Genomic DNA, 15,714 nt, shown 5'->3' on the forward strand with positions numbered 1-15,714 from the left:
AAATTCACGCGACGAGTTTGCTTCCAGGCCTCAGCAACCCCTTTAACTTTACCCTTATACTGATCTCCTTTGAATGCAAAATCCGACCCTACCAAGTCCCATGTGGCTGGGATGAACTGCCTCGATCCATACTGTCTGGAAACTAGTAGCGGTGCATACCCAACAGAACCCCATATACCTGGCAAAGGAACCCAATCTCGCTCTCCACATCGGTAAAGTATATCCGAAGAGGTATTCCACAAAGCTCGCCACAAAATATCTCCATCCCTGATATCTTTGAAGATGACCATCCATTTTTCTTCGGTAAAACCCCCAGGCCACTCTTTAGAAAGAAAATCCTTCAAAGGTGAGAAACCGTCTAGAAACACTCGTCCTGGTGCTCTTTCAACATGTTTAAAATGATTCAGAATCCACACTAGCAGCAAAGGCGCACATCCTATAAAGCGTCCTTCCCCTTCGCGCCTACAAGAACTCAAAGACCGAAACGTCTCAGCTAGAATAGCTGGAACAGGATCCACGTGCTTGTCTAATCTTTCAAACATGTCAACAACTGATACGTCTACATATCCTAGCACTTTTGGAAAAATAACAAGCCCATAAATCCCTAAAGCAAACAAGTCAAGCTTCTTTCTTTTATCAGGATGATGAGCAATTACTTCTTTCAGAGCAGCCCAAGAGATGCACTCACTGTCTCCTTTCTTCTTAATGTTTCTGACTACCCAATCTTCACTCATTCCGGTCATCAATAACAATTTCTTCTTAAATGAAGGAGTGACTGACAGCTTGGTATATATTCTATCCATTTGGGACCTCGGACAACGGACCAATGCTTGATACTCCTCTATTGTTGGTGTCAGGTCTACTCTACCAAATGTGAAACAGCTATAAGCCGGGTTCCAGAACTGTGTCAATGCTCTAAACAGATTCCGGTCAATAGAAACATCCAGAAGATAAGGAATATCGCCGTACAACTGATAAAACATCTCCTTATCGGCTACTTCCCATCTTCCCCATATCTCTCTTAGCTCACTCAGATCATTCTGACGTACGTTGATGTGAGTGTAACCAAATAACTCTGACACATATCCAGGCATCACGCTGTCTCCATTGGTCAACTGGGACTGTTCCGACCACCTCAGAACATCTGCATTGTCCTCAACTTCTTTCCGAACCGTTCGTTCCATATTACTGGCCTTCTATATGGACATCGACCCCAAATCAACACCATGTAATGGACAATGCAATGCAAAACAGAAATGAAACAAGGCAAAAACAACAAAAGATCGGTTAGTAAACATGAAACAATTAATTCAGGATAATAAATTGTTCAAAAATCCTACCCACATATGTTGACTACCCCATCATGCTTTATCAGATCCTACCCAATATGATATCTACCCCCATGCTTTGTTATCCACAAAAAGAAATCCTAACCTCATGATATCTAATTCGCATGCTTGTTCAAAAAATACACCTAACCGCATGATATCTAGTTCGCATGCATTTAATCGAAACAAACGAAAATAAATGACTCAAAAAAGCTTTTCCTTGTGTACCCTCCTCACGGGATTCTTAAGGTTCGGGTTTGGTTCAACCTAAGTTCAGGCTCTACGTTCACTATATGCTGGGTTAGGTTCTAAAGTAATAGGTTCTTGAATTGTCCTTGTCGGTGCCCCCTTGGGCTGCCGAACCCTCAATCCTGGCCCATCACAGGTTTTAGGGGATCGAGTTCAATTTCGAGGGAACACACCTCCTTATGTCCATGCGGAGGTGATTACCATCACGAGGACCATAAGGCGTGAGCTCCAGGAGCGATCCACTATCCCATGCGGAGGTGAAAACCACACGAGGGCATAGTCTCTCACTCCTACTTAAATAGGACGGAGCGGGGTTTTAGCTCATGTTATGATAATGCAGCTGTGCAGTGTGTGAGGAAAAGCGAAAAAACAAACAATAAAAACACTCAAAATTTCCTAAATTCACACAATTAATCTGAAATCATTAACAAACAAATTAGTACAACTATTTAATTGTTAATTGAAAAAAATCAAAATATAAACAAAACTTATTAAAAACCAAACAAGGGATCAAAAATCAAATTAAAACGAATTTGTAATTTTCAATTGCAAAGACAATTAATTAATCGACTATCGGCTTGACTCTCTAAAAAAAAGTCCCCAGCAGGGTCGCCAAGCTGTCGAAACGATTTTTTCTTAATGGTGAAAATGTGAGATTTTAAAAAAAACCACATTTTTTCGTAATTATCTCTTTTTAATTTAAAAACAAAATATGATTTACAAGACCTCTCGTTTCGAAAATTTTTGGATTTCCTTTATGATCAAAAAAATACGGTTCAAAGAGTCGCCACCAATCTTTGATTAGGGTGTGATTGGGCACCCAAAAATGCTTTGTCGTTTTAAATAAAAATTAATTTTAATTAAAACAATAAATTGAGGTCTGCGTTACCAAAATCCGAGTTCGGGAGTCGGTTGCGTGTGGGGAAGGATTAGCACCCCCACAACGCCCTAAATCGGTACCTAATCGATTAATTAACGTCCTTGCATTGAACTTTACAAATTCGAATTCAATTTGATTTTTGATCCCATAAAATAAAAATGTAAATTTAAAACATTCAAAAGTACTCAAATAAATTAAATTAAAATTACTGAGTCGTTTTAGAAAGACAAAGAATGTTCGATTATTTACAAATGTCGAGACCAGATCTTAAAAGTTATAACAACCTTTTCTCGATAAATTTAAATAAACGAACATTTCCTTTTCTTTCGTTCCCAAATTTTAGGTAACGAATCAATTTTTTAGTTTCACTTTCGGGATACACTTTTATTTTAAAATCATTAAAAGCAGACCTCAAATCAGTTATGACTGCCCACTTCAACAACTTTAAATTAAAAGGGTATCACCCTTAATCCAATTATGTGATATATCGAGTTATGCAAATGAGGCTATCATGTGAATTATGCAAAAAATATGTCATGCCAAAATTAATTAAACAAAATTAAAAAATAGCATACAATGTGATATACAAAAAATTATGTACATATCTTTTAATTAAAAAACCATAAATTACGCATATTAACGCCTAATGTACAAAATGTGACTCAAATATAAAAATAAAATCATAACATGCTAAACTATAAATTTTAAAAAGTGTATATATATACATCAATGTAGTGACTAAATTTAAATGAATGTAAAATTTGACATACAAATTAAAACTAAAGTATGGATTAAAATGGAACATGTGCATATATGAAGAATCTACACTCAAATAATCTAACAAAATTATAATTAAAACTAAAAACTAGACAATAACTAAATCAAGACAAAAACAAAGGATTAAATTTAAAAGCAATCCTAAAGGTGACTAAAGTGTAAAGTAGTCTTAAAATTAGGGACTGGAAACCTGATTTACCCTAAATATCTAAAATGAAACTTACATTTGTCTAAACCTAAACTAAACTCACGCACACAACACCCACCCAGCCGCACACTTCACTCTTCTTCTCCAAATCTTCCTTTATCTCCTTCTCACGCACACACTCGGCGTCACTCTCATCTATCACCATTATTCAAGCCTTTCCACTCATCTCACGTAATTGCAGACCAGAAAAAAAAAGATCGTTGCCACTCCTCTTATTGCATGATGATTGGTCATTTCACGCTTCCATCTCCGGCGACCTTGAGACTCTCTAAGGTAAACGTTCCCTTTCCTCTCTTATCTAAACCTTTAAATCAAACAAGATGGGATTAACAGTAACAACAATCTTAGAAAAACTAACAACCGATGTCTCTAGGTTCTTATCTTATCGACCCGCAATTCCGGTGGTACCCCAACAACACTCTCTACTCGACTTACATTTCCAGCAGTACAAGTAATTTACAAAGGTTAATCACTAAGCTTATCCCTTTGGTTTTTTTAATAAATCAATAGAAGTTGACGGATGAATCTCATTTTCTATGATTTTCACTTTTCATTGATTTTGAAATGAATCATACACATGTTTAAGCACTGGAAATGACTTTAATCTAAGGTAAGCATGCTTCTGTTTTGGTTTCGATTCGAAACACATACACACAAGAACATTATGAAAGCAATGGAAAATGAAAATAAAATGCATACCCTTTTTGCTTTTGTGTATTGCTTTGATTCGACGAAAATGAGGGGATTCCTTTGTTTCCTTTGATCTTAGAATTCTTTTTGCACAACCGTTTTTATCTTTGAATACCAGGGAAAAAATGGTGTTTACATTCACTGTTTTTTTTATATTCTGTCGTGTAACACTAAACAACGAGAAAAAAAATGGAGAGCCCCTTTCGTGTCTTTCTCCTCCCTTTTCTATGCTTTTTTATGATTGATAGTTTCTAGTGGTTAAAACCCCCTCAAAACTGACCCTTTACAGTTTTTTAATTCCCCACTATCTAATTATTCCAACTGCTAAAAACCAACCTGGATCTCTTTCTTTTTCTGCATCCAACTGCTGTCAATTGGTCTTGAGCTGGACCTTCATCTGGTTTGGGCTCATCTGGGCTCTCATTGCTTCGGGTCTGCTCCGACTTGGCCCCGGACAGAAACGAGCATCTACAAGTACCATTACACTACTGCTACAGTATTGCTACAATACTTTCGTAAAATACGTATAAATTTATAAAAAAATCTAAGGTTTCATCCGTATAAAATTTCCCTTTACATATACACATTTAAAACATATAAAATTCAATTATATGATTTTTCAAAACCGATTAAAACATATCGGGTTCAAATATTTGTTTACATGCTAACCACTATAAGTATTACAAAATACATACTATTAATTTCTTTTCTGATCTGATATTTGGAAAGGAGAAACTGACCTGTCTTGCATAACTTTTATCAATCTTCCTCTTCTCGGAACCTACGTGTGAAACAATCACACGCTAAGTCGTTGACTTAGTGAGGCATATAAACATATAATAAAACCATAAAACATTTCATATATCAAATCCACACATGTATATATATGATTATCTTCTTCCTTATCATTATCCTATTATTATTATTATTACATTTTATCATATAATCATATACTTATCATATTTACACATCATATACCATTTCATAAAGAAATACACTTAACATCATATAATTTATGTGATACAGTTCATATAACTACAAACATACATCTTTTTACATAACCAATACATGAATCATGTAATTTATTCCATGTAACAAATCACATATACATATCACATTCAGTATTTGTTTAATCTCTTTATTAGCCCATGGTACACTGGTGAGAACTGGAGGTATGTGAGTACACTGAGGTTGTGCACAACTATGTTGTCACCACAGCTCGTATAAATGTCCCGAAGGACCTATCCAAAGGTCATAAAGAACCTCAGCAACTGTCCATAGGTCTCGTAGAACCTAGGTAAATTGTCTATATGTTCCTTAGAATATAGGTATACTGTCCATATGTCCCGAAAGACATAGGTAATTCTGTCCATATGTTCCGTAGAACATAGGTAAACCCTCGACTCTTGGCATGCCAACTATACCACTAGCTCTCATATTACATAACATGGGCATTATCATTTATGACAGTTCACATATTCACATCATTTATTCTTTCTCTTCTGTCACATACCACATGTATGAGTAACCATATGTTTCATATCATATCACATGTATCACGTATTGCATATTCATATGTCACATAGTTCATATCACTTTGTATGGAATCACGTAGATTGTTTCATAATATGAAATGAATCATATATCAAAGTATTAAATCTAGACTTATCACAAGTCTAAAACTGAATATACTACTATAATCATGATATGCATATGCACTCACCTTAGCCTTGCTTTGATTCAATCCAAATCCTTTGATTATTCCGAAACTTGTTTAGGCTCAATATCTTTGCCTAGCTTCCACGGTTGGAGAAGAAAATGAAGAAGAGAAAGAAGAAGATAACTCTTCCCCCAAGGGGAAAAAATATATTTCTTGTCAAATGACCAGTTTGCCCTTTAATTCTTTGGATAATCACTAAAAACTTTTAGGAAATATCCCCAAATAAATCATTGAACTATTCAACTATTTTACTTTGACCAATAAATTCTGAAATATTTCAATTTGGTCACTAACCCGGTATTGAGGATGTTATATAAAATATTAGATACTAAAGTGAAAAGGGATACTCAAGAAAGGCTAATTTTTTTATATAAAACTTTGAAAGGTTAGTTTCATATATTTGGTGATATGACATGTGCTACATATTCACATTAAATGATATGATATATATTATATTATTATATTTGATGATGTGACACATACTCCATTATTATATTCGATAACGTGATATGTGTTGCATCATCATTTGAATAACATAACATACGACACATTAGTAGTTTAAAAATATGATATTGTCACATCAATAATATATATTGACCGTTAGTGAATTAATAATTTTCATTCAACATGGATCATTTAGATTAAAAATATTAAAATATTATGACCTAAAATACCTTACAAAAAATAAAAATGAAAATAATCATTCGAACAAATATTAAGAGGCTTATTTAAACATTACACCTTTTAAAATAGATAATTTATCTTTATTAAAATGATAATATATGTGTCTTTTCTTTTATATTTTTAATATTTTATTGATGATGTGCAATAAAGGACAAATTAGATGATGCCGATACTTTCATAAGAGTAAAAGTTGTGTTAAAAAAATTTAAATTCATTAATAAAAAAGAATGATTATTAAAAATATTCTGTCGTATAAAAAAAAGTGAAGGGAGGAAATTAGTAACAAAATTGTGCGGTCTTATGTCCATGGAATCCAGAAGAAGAAAATGTCTCTAATTTCCAATTCAAGACCCAATTAATGGTCAAAGCTTCAAACCAAAGAAAATTCGTCGATCTTCTAGGTCTTAAAGGTGGTTTCAATGAGGCAAGGTGGAGATGAAGACTCTGCCATTGCCAATGGGCCAAGGATGGTCGAAGGGGCAAAACACTGTAGGAATGGGCATGGGTCGGATTTTTGATCCACCCGACCCGATCTGACCCGACCAATATAAGATTCTACCCGACCTGTTATATAATTTAAAAATTCAACCCGAATCGAAATAATAATAAAAATTATTTTTATTCAATAAAAACAATGAATTAATTGAAAAAAATAATTTATAGAGGGATATTATTGTAATTATTCTTAAATATATAAGGTAACTTTTTTTTGGGTTGGATCGGGTCATATATTTTTCACCTTAATCTCGAACCCGACCCGACCCGAACATCGCATAAAAAAACCTAACCCGACCCCAAATATTTTAAAAAAAACCTAACCCGATCGGATCGAGTTGTAACCTTTCGAGTTCGGATCGCATGCCTATCCATACAAATCAGAGCTAGACTCGGTCGTTTTTCAAACTCTTTTTTTTCCTTTTTAATATACCGTGTAGAAGGAACGTTAAATACTTTGAAAAATTAGCACTCATCGGCAGCAGCTTAGAAACACACCAGAAAAAGCACACAACATTTAAATCCCATTTCACAAGCTTAAATCTTCCCCTTAAATTATGTTCCACTTCAATCCCAGAGCAAAGCAAAAGACCCCATGGATCCCGTACAACTGGCCTTGTCTCTAATCCTCCGTGGCTGCAGATCGGCTAAAGAGCTTGAAGCAAGGCTCGGGGATTTGGCCAACCAGCCCGAAGCACTTTCCAAGTCATGCGATGAAATCATAAACATGTTTGCCAGTGCCAAAGAAATGTTGAACAATGCTCATCCTCATCAGGGTTCATCTCAGCAGCAGACTGATACCAGTCTGCACGAATTGTTGAATTATGGCGTCATTAGACAGGCAATGGATATGATTCAATCTGGCAGAACCAGCATTAGCATAGGGGCAGAAATCCAGGCCATGGAGGTGTCGGATTCGGGTAAAGGTTCATCTTCCTCGTCTCAACGTTCACATAGAAGGTTCGAAACTTAATTTCCCAGATTATATATATATATACATACATACATGTATGTATCATATTGATTTTTTTGTTCATTACTTATAATACAACAGCAGGAAGCATGATCAAGAGAAATGCAGAATGAGAGTGCCGGCTCCTCAGATGGGGAATACCGACTTTCCTCCGGAGGACAACTACACTTGGAGGAAATATGGACAGAAAGAAATTCTGGGTTCGAGGTACCCTAGGTAAATCAATCATTTCATTCAAAACTTCATTATTTTTGCATTTATAATTCAAATCATGGCATATATATGCATGCATTTTTAAACATACTAGTTACTTGAAGATTCAAAACTATGATCAGGTAAAAGAGGTCGTTTAAAATTGGACCTGGTCTCCTCTTATATAAAATTCTTAAGATTTGACTGCTTACTTCTTTTCCCGGGAAAATAAAATTAAATAGTTGACTGCGTCTATATATGAATCTTGATAAAAGGTTCACCATTTTATTTGCTAACCTATGTAGAGATAATAAAATGGTGGGTGGATGTTTCATAGTTCATACCTTTAAATGAGTGATGATGATCTTGCATTATGCATGAGGAGGTGATAGATTTAAAAATATTTTTGAGGGTAAATATATATATATTAATAATAAAAAAATTATTAATATACGTATATATATTAATAAAAAAAATAATATAAAAAATTCAAGACGGTAACCAGATATGAAAATAATTAAAAAAAAAAAGAAGTGAAAAAGTAGGTAAGATGATAAACAAGAAGGGTTGGTTTTCAGGGCATACTACAGGTGCACACACCAAAAGATGTATAACTGCCCGGCAAAGAAGCAAGTCCAGCGTCTAGACAATGATTTTTACACATTTGAAGTAACCTACATTGGTCAGCACACGTGTCACATGTCCTCCACCGCCCCCTCCATTGCGCCGCCGCCGTCAACCCCGCTGATTCAAGACCCCATGGTTATGGTTTCTCAGCCTACACTACCTCCACCAACTTCTTCTTCATCAGTAGCTCCTTTGGGAACATGGCTCTCAATGGAATTTAGTCTGGGTCCGGGTTCGAGTTCTGGTGGGATAGGTGGTGGCGATGCAGGTGCATCATCGGCAGCCGGTGGTGGTGGAGCTTCCATGGGGAGCCGATACGGAAGGGATGTTGTCGAGTTTCCAGCAGTGGCGGATATGGCTGATGCAATGTTTAATTCAGGCAGCAGCAGCAGCAATAGCATGGATTTTATTTTTCCACATATGGAAGACAAATAGATTAGATGTGCAAAAGTAATTTAAGAATAGAAAACATTGTTGATGATGGCTTAATGGCCATCTTTTTCTTTCCTTGTATTCTTTTTCTTCCATTGTGTCTCATCAGACAATAATTTAGCTCACGTAGTGACATAGATTACAGACTGGTTCTGTTGTTTATTTGTGTTTGGTTTTTGTAGCATTGATTACACCTTGTTGGGTATGAAAACACACATTTACTCAATTACTTCTGCCTTCATTTCTAGATGAAAAAAACAAAAACAAAATTTTGATTCTTTACATCTCACATATGCATCAAATGACACATGATTAAGTTCCTAATGTCAAAATTCAATCAAATCAAATTAAAAATTAAATATAATCACATAATTTTATATAAAATGCTACCTATATCATCATTTTATAAATAATTATGTGATGTTTTTGACATACATCACATGTTTTTTTTTGAATAAAATTATATAATATTTCTGGTATTTTTTTTCGTTTGACTGACATCTACTACATCAGTAAAAAACATGTTTTATAAAAATTGTGATTTTAAAAGATGTTTACTATATAAATCGTCTTTATCCTATCTAACAAATAATGTTAATTTAAAAATAATCAAATTACGTATCATAATAAAAGAAGAGTTTTTAATAAGTAATATTAAGAAAACAATACCTCTATATTTTATTTAAAACATAATAAATCCCTAGATTCTTCTTAACTTTTAGAGTCAAGTGAAAATTAAACTTTTTATTTATTTATTTATTTATTTATTTATGTATGTATATAGCTATTCTCCCTAGTACTTTCTTGTTTCTAGTGGGTGATTTTTGTTTTTGTTTACCGTACGAATATAGATGTCATCACATTAAGCTAGAAAACAAAGATTGTTGGGCCGAATCATTGGGCCAACTGTGACGGCCTTTTATTTCCCTCTCTATAGGTTCACACTTGGATTTTTCAGATAGTTCGGCCGTCAATCGAAGAAACAAAGAAAAAGAATGGGGAAGCAGCCGGTGAAGATGAGGGCGGTGGTATACGCCTTGTCGCCGTTCCAGCAGAAGATAATGAGTGGGCTATGGAAGGATCTGCCTTCCAAGATTACCCACAAGGTCTCCGAGAATTGGATCAGCGCTACCCTTCTCCTCGCCCCTCTCGTCGGCACCTACACGTAATTTCCCTCTCCTTTTCTTTTTGGTTTTCGATTTCTCATCATATCTTTGAATTATATGTTCAATTTCTATTTAATTTGATGGATTGTCTTCTTTTTCTTTTATGGATTATTTAAGCGTTCATACACAAATAAATCGGTTCAATTTCAAACTCAAATAAAGAAAGATATAGACACTGGGTAAGTACCTTTTGTCTGGGTTTAATCGTATGTATAAAATCGCAGATTAAGTTGCACTTGTTTTTTAAGCCTAGGAACACGCCTTATCTGTGCAACTTAGCCAACTCCCGTTGACAATAAAATATTAAGTAATTCACCTATTTAGCTATAGGTCTTCCTCTTGAAGGAACACGTGTAAAACAAGAAAGAGCAATACATGTGCACAATCATATACCCATAGACGGTATATTTTACTTGTGAAATGTTACGCGATTTCTTGGGGCATTGGCTAAAGAGATATTTATAGGGGGGGAAATTATGAATGTAATTTATCCATCTTTTTTCTTGAGTTAAAGTTCAATATTAATTCCAAAATATCTTTTCCAGAATGGGGAACCTATTTCAGTTTTGTAATATTTAAATTAAAACTAAACCCTTCTTACTATTTGTTGTAAATCATTGTTTATATTTGAGCATGAATCTCTATTGAAAAAGTATGTGGTGTTCGGGAACGGACCTAAAAATTTACACTAAGGGTGCGAACTTAAGAACTAATATTAGAAATTTAGGTGGTGCGAAATTACAAATTTTCAGAGGTGCAAAATTAGGTCATCAATAGAAAATACAAAGAAGATATTTAAATTGTATAGGAAGGGGTGCAACTGCACCCCTCTGCCCCTCACTCGTCCATCCCTGATGGTGTTAGAGAGCTTATTTTCTGAGGAGAGCAGTAAGTATCTGGTTCTCATTATGAATATTTCTGTTTCGTGGGATCTTCTAGCCTATGATAATGTCTTATTGTTTAGAGGAATGGATGATCTTGCTCATGCATGGTAACTGTTTCAATGCAATTTGATTAGTACTAGCAGCATGGCTTGGAAGTATTTTGATATTTTACGTGATTTTTTGTTTTTGTTAAAAGTATTGTTGTCCGATCCATGTTTCAAACATAGATACGATTGTATAAAATTCAGAAGAAGAACAATGAGCATATCTGCATCAGAAATATATCCATATCCAACATATACCCTTAAGTCCAATTAACATGAGTTTTTTTTAGATGAATCACCTGAGCCTGCTGAGAGAAACACAAAAGTATACGTATGCACAGAATCCACATTTGGTTAAGCACGTTGGCCGGCTTTACATATATTTCATTTGTCTATATAATTGGGTGCAGGTATGTCCAAAATTTCAAGGAAAAAGAGAAGCTGGAGCACAGGTATTGAACCATTGGGAAGCTTGCGTTTTATGAGAAGAAAGTCAAGAGATTGTATAACTTTAGATGCTATTTTACCAAGGTTTCTTGCAATGACAAGCCATGTATTTTGGTTGTGTTTAATTATGGACATGGGATGATGAAATTGGAAAATTACCATCATCTTTAGGGTTAAAACATATTTATCGATTTGCTCTGCATTATTGTGTTTGCAAATCAGTGGTGATGGGGTCTTTTGTTCATTTGTGGTCATAATAACATGTGATATTTGGGATGTTTTTTCTTTTAAATTTTCAACTTTTTTTTTTCATTTTAATAAGACATTTCAGGATTAAAATCAAAACTTTTTTTAAATTATCCAAAAAAAAAACTTTTTTCAATGATAAAATCAACTCACTGCTCATGAACATACGTCATCATCGTCGCTCAATTCATACTCGTACGAACATGTTTCTAAAAAGTATCGCTCATATTTTAGATAAATTTTGTACAATTTTTTTCACATTTTGACTTTTTTCATTTTCTTCATTTGACCATTTTTACTAATTGCTACAATTGTACTACTAAATAAATGAAAATTTAATCTATACAAGGTCGGTTTTAACTTTTTTTGGCTCAAGGCAAAAATAATTTTGAAATTTTTAAAAAAATATGTAATATAAACTTTTATTAAATCAAACAAATAGTAATTCGTTACAATATCAAAAATGACAAAATATATTAAAGCATATATATATTATCTTCGAGCATTTCTTGATACTAAATAATAGTGTTAATATCAATGATTTTCAACAATTTTTTTCAGTACATAATATAACATTTGAAAATAAAAGAACAATTTCATATAGAATTTGAAAATATATAAAAATAAAAAATTGAAAACATGATATACTTAGAATTTTAATAACAATCTTCAATATGATTCAAACACCACAATTGATAAAAAACAATTGTGACTTTGTGCTTGTAAGAAATATGGTAAACTAAAAAGTAAGAATAATAATTTTCAAAGAAATTGTGATACATGGAACAAAAAAGAAACATGCTAATTATACTTCAATTTTTTCTCTCATTGAGTTATGAAGAGAAAAAAAATAATGTTAATAAATTTTCCATTGATATGGAAAATCGAGAAATAGAATTGGTGAATTGATGGTGAAAAATTGAAAAGACAAAAATTAAATAGATTCAACTAAATTTTCTTTTAATTTTGAGAAATAAGCATTGAATTAGAGTTTGACGGGAAGTTGAACAATTTATTAATGTTAATATAAAAATTATTGATGAAAATTGACACTTTAATAAATTCATTAATCCCATTATTTTATTTTATAATTTTTTAATTTATTATAAAAAATAAAATTATTTTTTTAATTTGTGGCCTTGAACGGGTGTTCTTCCTGTCCTAACCCATGATTGACCCGAAACCTATAGGACATACTTTTAAATACATTTTTAATATGATGCGTCTTTATCTTATGTTAGGTAAAAAAATATCGATATGAAAAATAATTTAAAACATCCGTTAATCTATAAATTTTTAAAATCTAAAATGTCTAATCCTAAACCTTAATTACTAATTATCGCCATAAAATGTTAAATTCAATGCCGGCCACCATAATGCATTGCTTTCATGCTGTGGTCTCTCAATCGTTGATCAATGTTGATATTTTTTATATGTGGGTTTGATGTTAGTTTTTATGTTTAATAATAATATTTTATAAAATAAAATAAAATAAAATATTCAAAAACATATAAACACAACATTTGTTAGATAACAAAAATTTAAGATCAAACACTTCAATGATAATATAAAAAATTATGTACACTTACCCGAGAAAGAAATATATAGACATTTTGTATATTAAGCGTAATATAATAGGCACGAGAATAAAACGTATCTAGAGTTTGGGCTATTTACTCGGTTAATGGGCTAAGCCTGAAGCTCATGTCTTGAAGTTGAAATGAATAAATAAAGACGCCTAGGGTTTCTTTGGCTTCATTCGAATCGTCGCAGTTCTCGTATTCTCAAGACCAGACGACATGGGGAGAAGTAAGTTTGTATCTTTCCTTCCCTCCCTCTCTTGTCAATTTCCATAACTGTTGTTCTTCAGATCTTTGCTGCTTTAATGTCAATTATCCTTATGCTTGTTGACCTTTATTTATATTATTTTAATAACTTTGGATGCTGTTTGTGTTCCTTTCGTTTTTTTTTTACTTCATTTCATATAATCAGTCTTTACATTTGCAGCACCCTTTTTGTACGCGAAATACCTTGTAAGAGCTCTTTTATTTATCTGTTACACATTTCTATCATGTTTTTCATGTCTGGCTGAGTTAATTGCTTGTAAATGCTTTTAAAATATCTTTGTGAAACATTTATCATGCCTACTTTTTTTGGCAATGAAAACCCTAGCTAATGTTAAGGTTTTTGGGAATTTCTTCTGTAAACAGATGCGAGTTGTTTATGTTTATACAAGGGATTCCATGAGAGGATTGTTGTATTATGTCGACTTTGACTGTCGAACTTATTTTGCTGGTTTTTCTGAGCTTCTTCCTTGTAGGACCTGCAAGGTGTTATCGCCAAATCAAGAACAAACCATATCCGAAGTCTCGATACTGCCGTGGTGTCCCAGATCCGAAGATCAGAATTTATGATGTTGGGATGAAGAAGAAAGGTGTTGATGAGTTTCCTTTCTGTGTTCATCTTGTTAGTTGGGAGAAAGAGAATGTCTCAAGTGAGGCATTGGAGGCTGCTCGAATTGCCTGCAACAAGTACATGGCCAAATTTTCTGGGAAGGATGCTTTCCACTTGAGGGTGAGGGTTCATCCCTTCCATGTTCTGCGAATCAACAAGATGCTTTCATGTGCTGGGGCTGATAGGCTTCAGACTGGAATGAGGGGTGCTTTGGGAAACCTCAAGGAACATGTGCAAGAGTCGACATTGGGCAGGTCCTGCTTTCAGTTCGTTGCAAGGACAGCAACAGCCACCATGCCCAGGAGGCCCTCCGCCGTGCAAAGTTCAAGTTTCCTGGTCGTCAAAAGATCATTGTTAGCAGGAAGTGGTATGCATTTTTGTTTCATATACAGAAGATCCGATGTTTGCTCTCTGCTTTTTTTTTCTTTCTTTTTAATATATATTCTGGATATATTTGCAACATCATTTAACCCATGTTATGGACACATGTTTTAATATTTTTTTGCTACAATTGTCTTTGTCAGGGGATTCACCAAGTACAACCGTGCTGACTATCTGAGGTGGAAGTCTGAGAACAGGATTGTGCCAGATGGTGTGAATGCAAAGGTAGTACAATACTATAGATATGGTGTAATATTCTCTCTCAAACACTGTTTTTACCAATGATTTATTCTATGCGATCAGTGTTTAATACATTATATAGCTACTTGTAGCTCTTCCTTCCCTCGACGGGGCTGAATATTTTCTGTTTTGGTGGTACTATTGTGTTTAGTAAACATTGAACTGCTATTTGCGTGGTATGATTATTGGAGTTTCTAAAGCTGAAGTTGTGATTTATAACATGCAGCTTCTTGGATGTCATGGACCTTTGGCTAATCGTCAACCTGGAAGAGCTTTTCTAAATGCGTCAGCTTAGAACTTTGGACTATCCAAAAAGATTGAAGTTCTCTCCTAAAGCTAAAGTTGAACTCTTTGTTAAGTTCACTAAGTGTGTTTATTCCTCATGTTAGTAAGGTTCAGAATACTGTTTATTGGTTTGTTTTTCAGTATTCAGACTGACACCAAGTTTTTTGTTTATGGAATTGCACTTTTATCATTTCCTTTTTTGTTTGTTTTTATGAAGCCATGTCCTTCGTCTCATTAAATTTATCCTTTTTAATTTTTAAAATTATAACATTCAAAATTTCTTACTAGTAATGCCAATAAACAATAATATTT

The 15,714-nt window shown here is 33.8% G+C and overlaps 2 protein-coding genes and 1 pseudogene across 2 annotated transcripts; all 3 read left to right on the plus strand.

Moving 5' to 3' along the window:
• Positions 1-7,626: 7,626 nt before the first annotated feature.
• On the plus strand, positions 7,627-9,258 carry LOC120120068 (WRKY transcription factor 55-like). Its single transcript, XM_039139816.1, has 3 exons — positions 7,627-7,991; positions 8,086-8,220; positions 8,775-9,258. The coding sequence occupies exons 1-3, from the start codon at positions 7,627-7,629 to the stop codon at positions 9,256-9,258; spliced, it is 984 nt and encodes a 327-aa protein (XP_038995747.1).
• Positions 9,259-10,194: 936 nt separating this feature from the next.
• LOC120119892 (cytochrome b-c1 complex subunit 8-like) lies at positions 10,195-12,072 on the plus strand. The gene is made up of 2 exons (XM_039139687.1): positions 10,195-10,420; positions 11,760-12,072. The coding sequence occupies exons 1-2, from the start codon at positions 10,251-10,253 to the stop codon at positions 11,806-11,808; spliced, it is 219 nt and encodes a 72-aa protein (XP_038995618.1). The 5' UTR covers positions 10,195-10,250; the 3' UTR covers positions 11,809-12,072.
• A 1,665-nt stretch (positions 12,073-13,737) lies between these two features.
• On the plus strand, positions 13,738-15,426 carry LOC120119854 (annotated as a pseudogene).
• The last annotated feature ends 288 nt before the right edge of the window (positions 15,427-15,714 follow it).

The sequence above is a fragment of the Hibiscus syriacus genome, unplaced genomic scaffold (assembly GCF_006381635.1).
Source record: "Hibiscus syriacus cultivar Baekdansim isolate YM2019G1 unplaced genomic scaffold, ASM638163v2 tig00110332_pilon, whole genome shotgun sequence".
Taxonomy (NCBI): Eukaryota; Viridiplantae; Streptophyta; class Magnoliopsida; order Malvales; family Malvaceae; genus Hibiscus; species Hibiscus syriacus.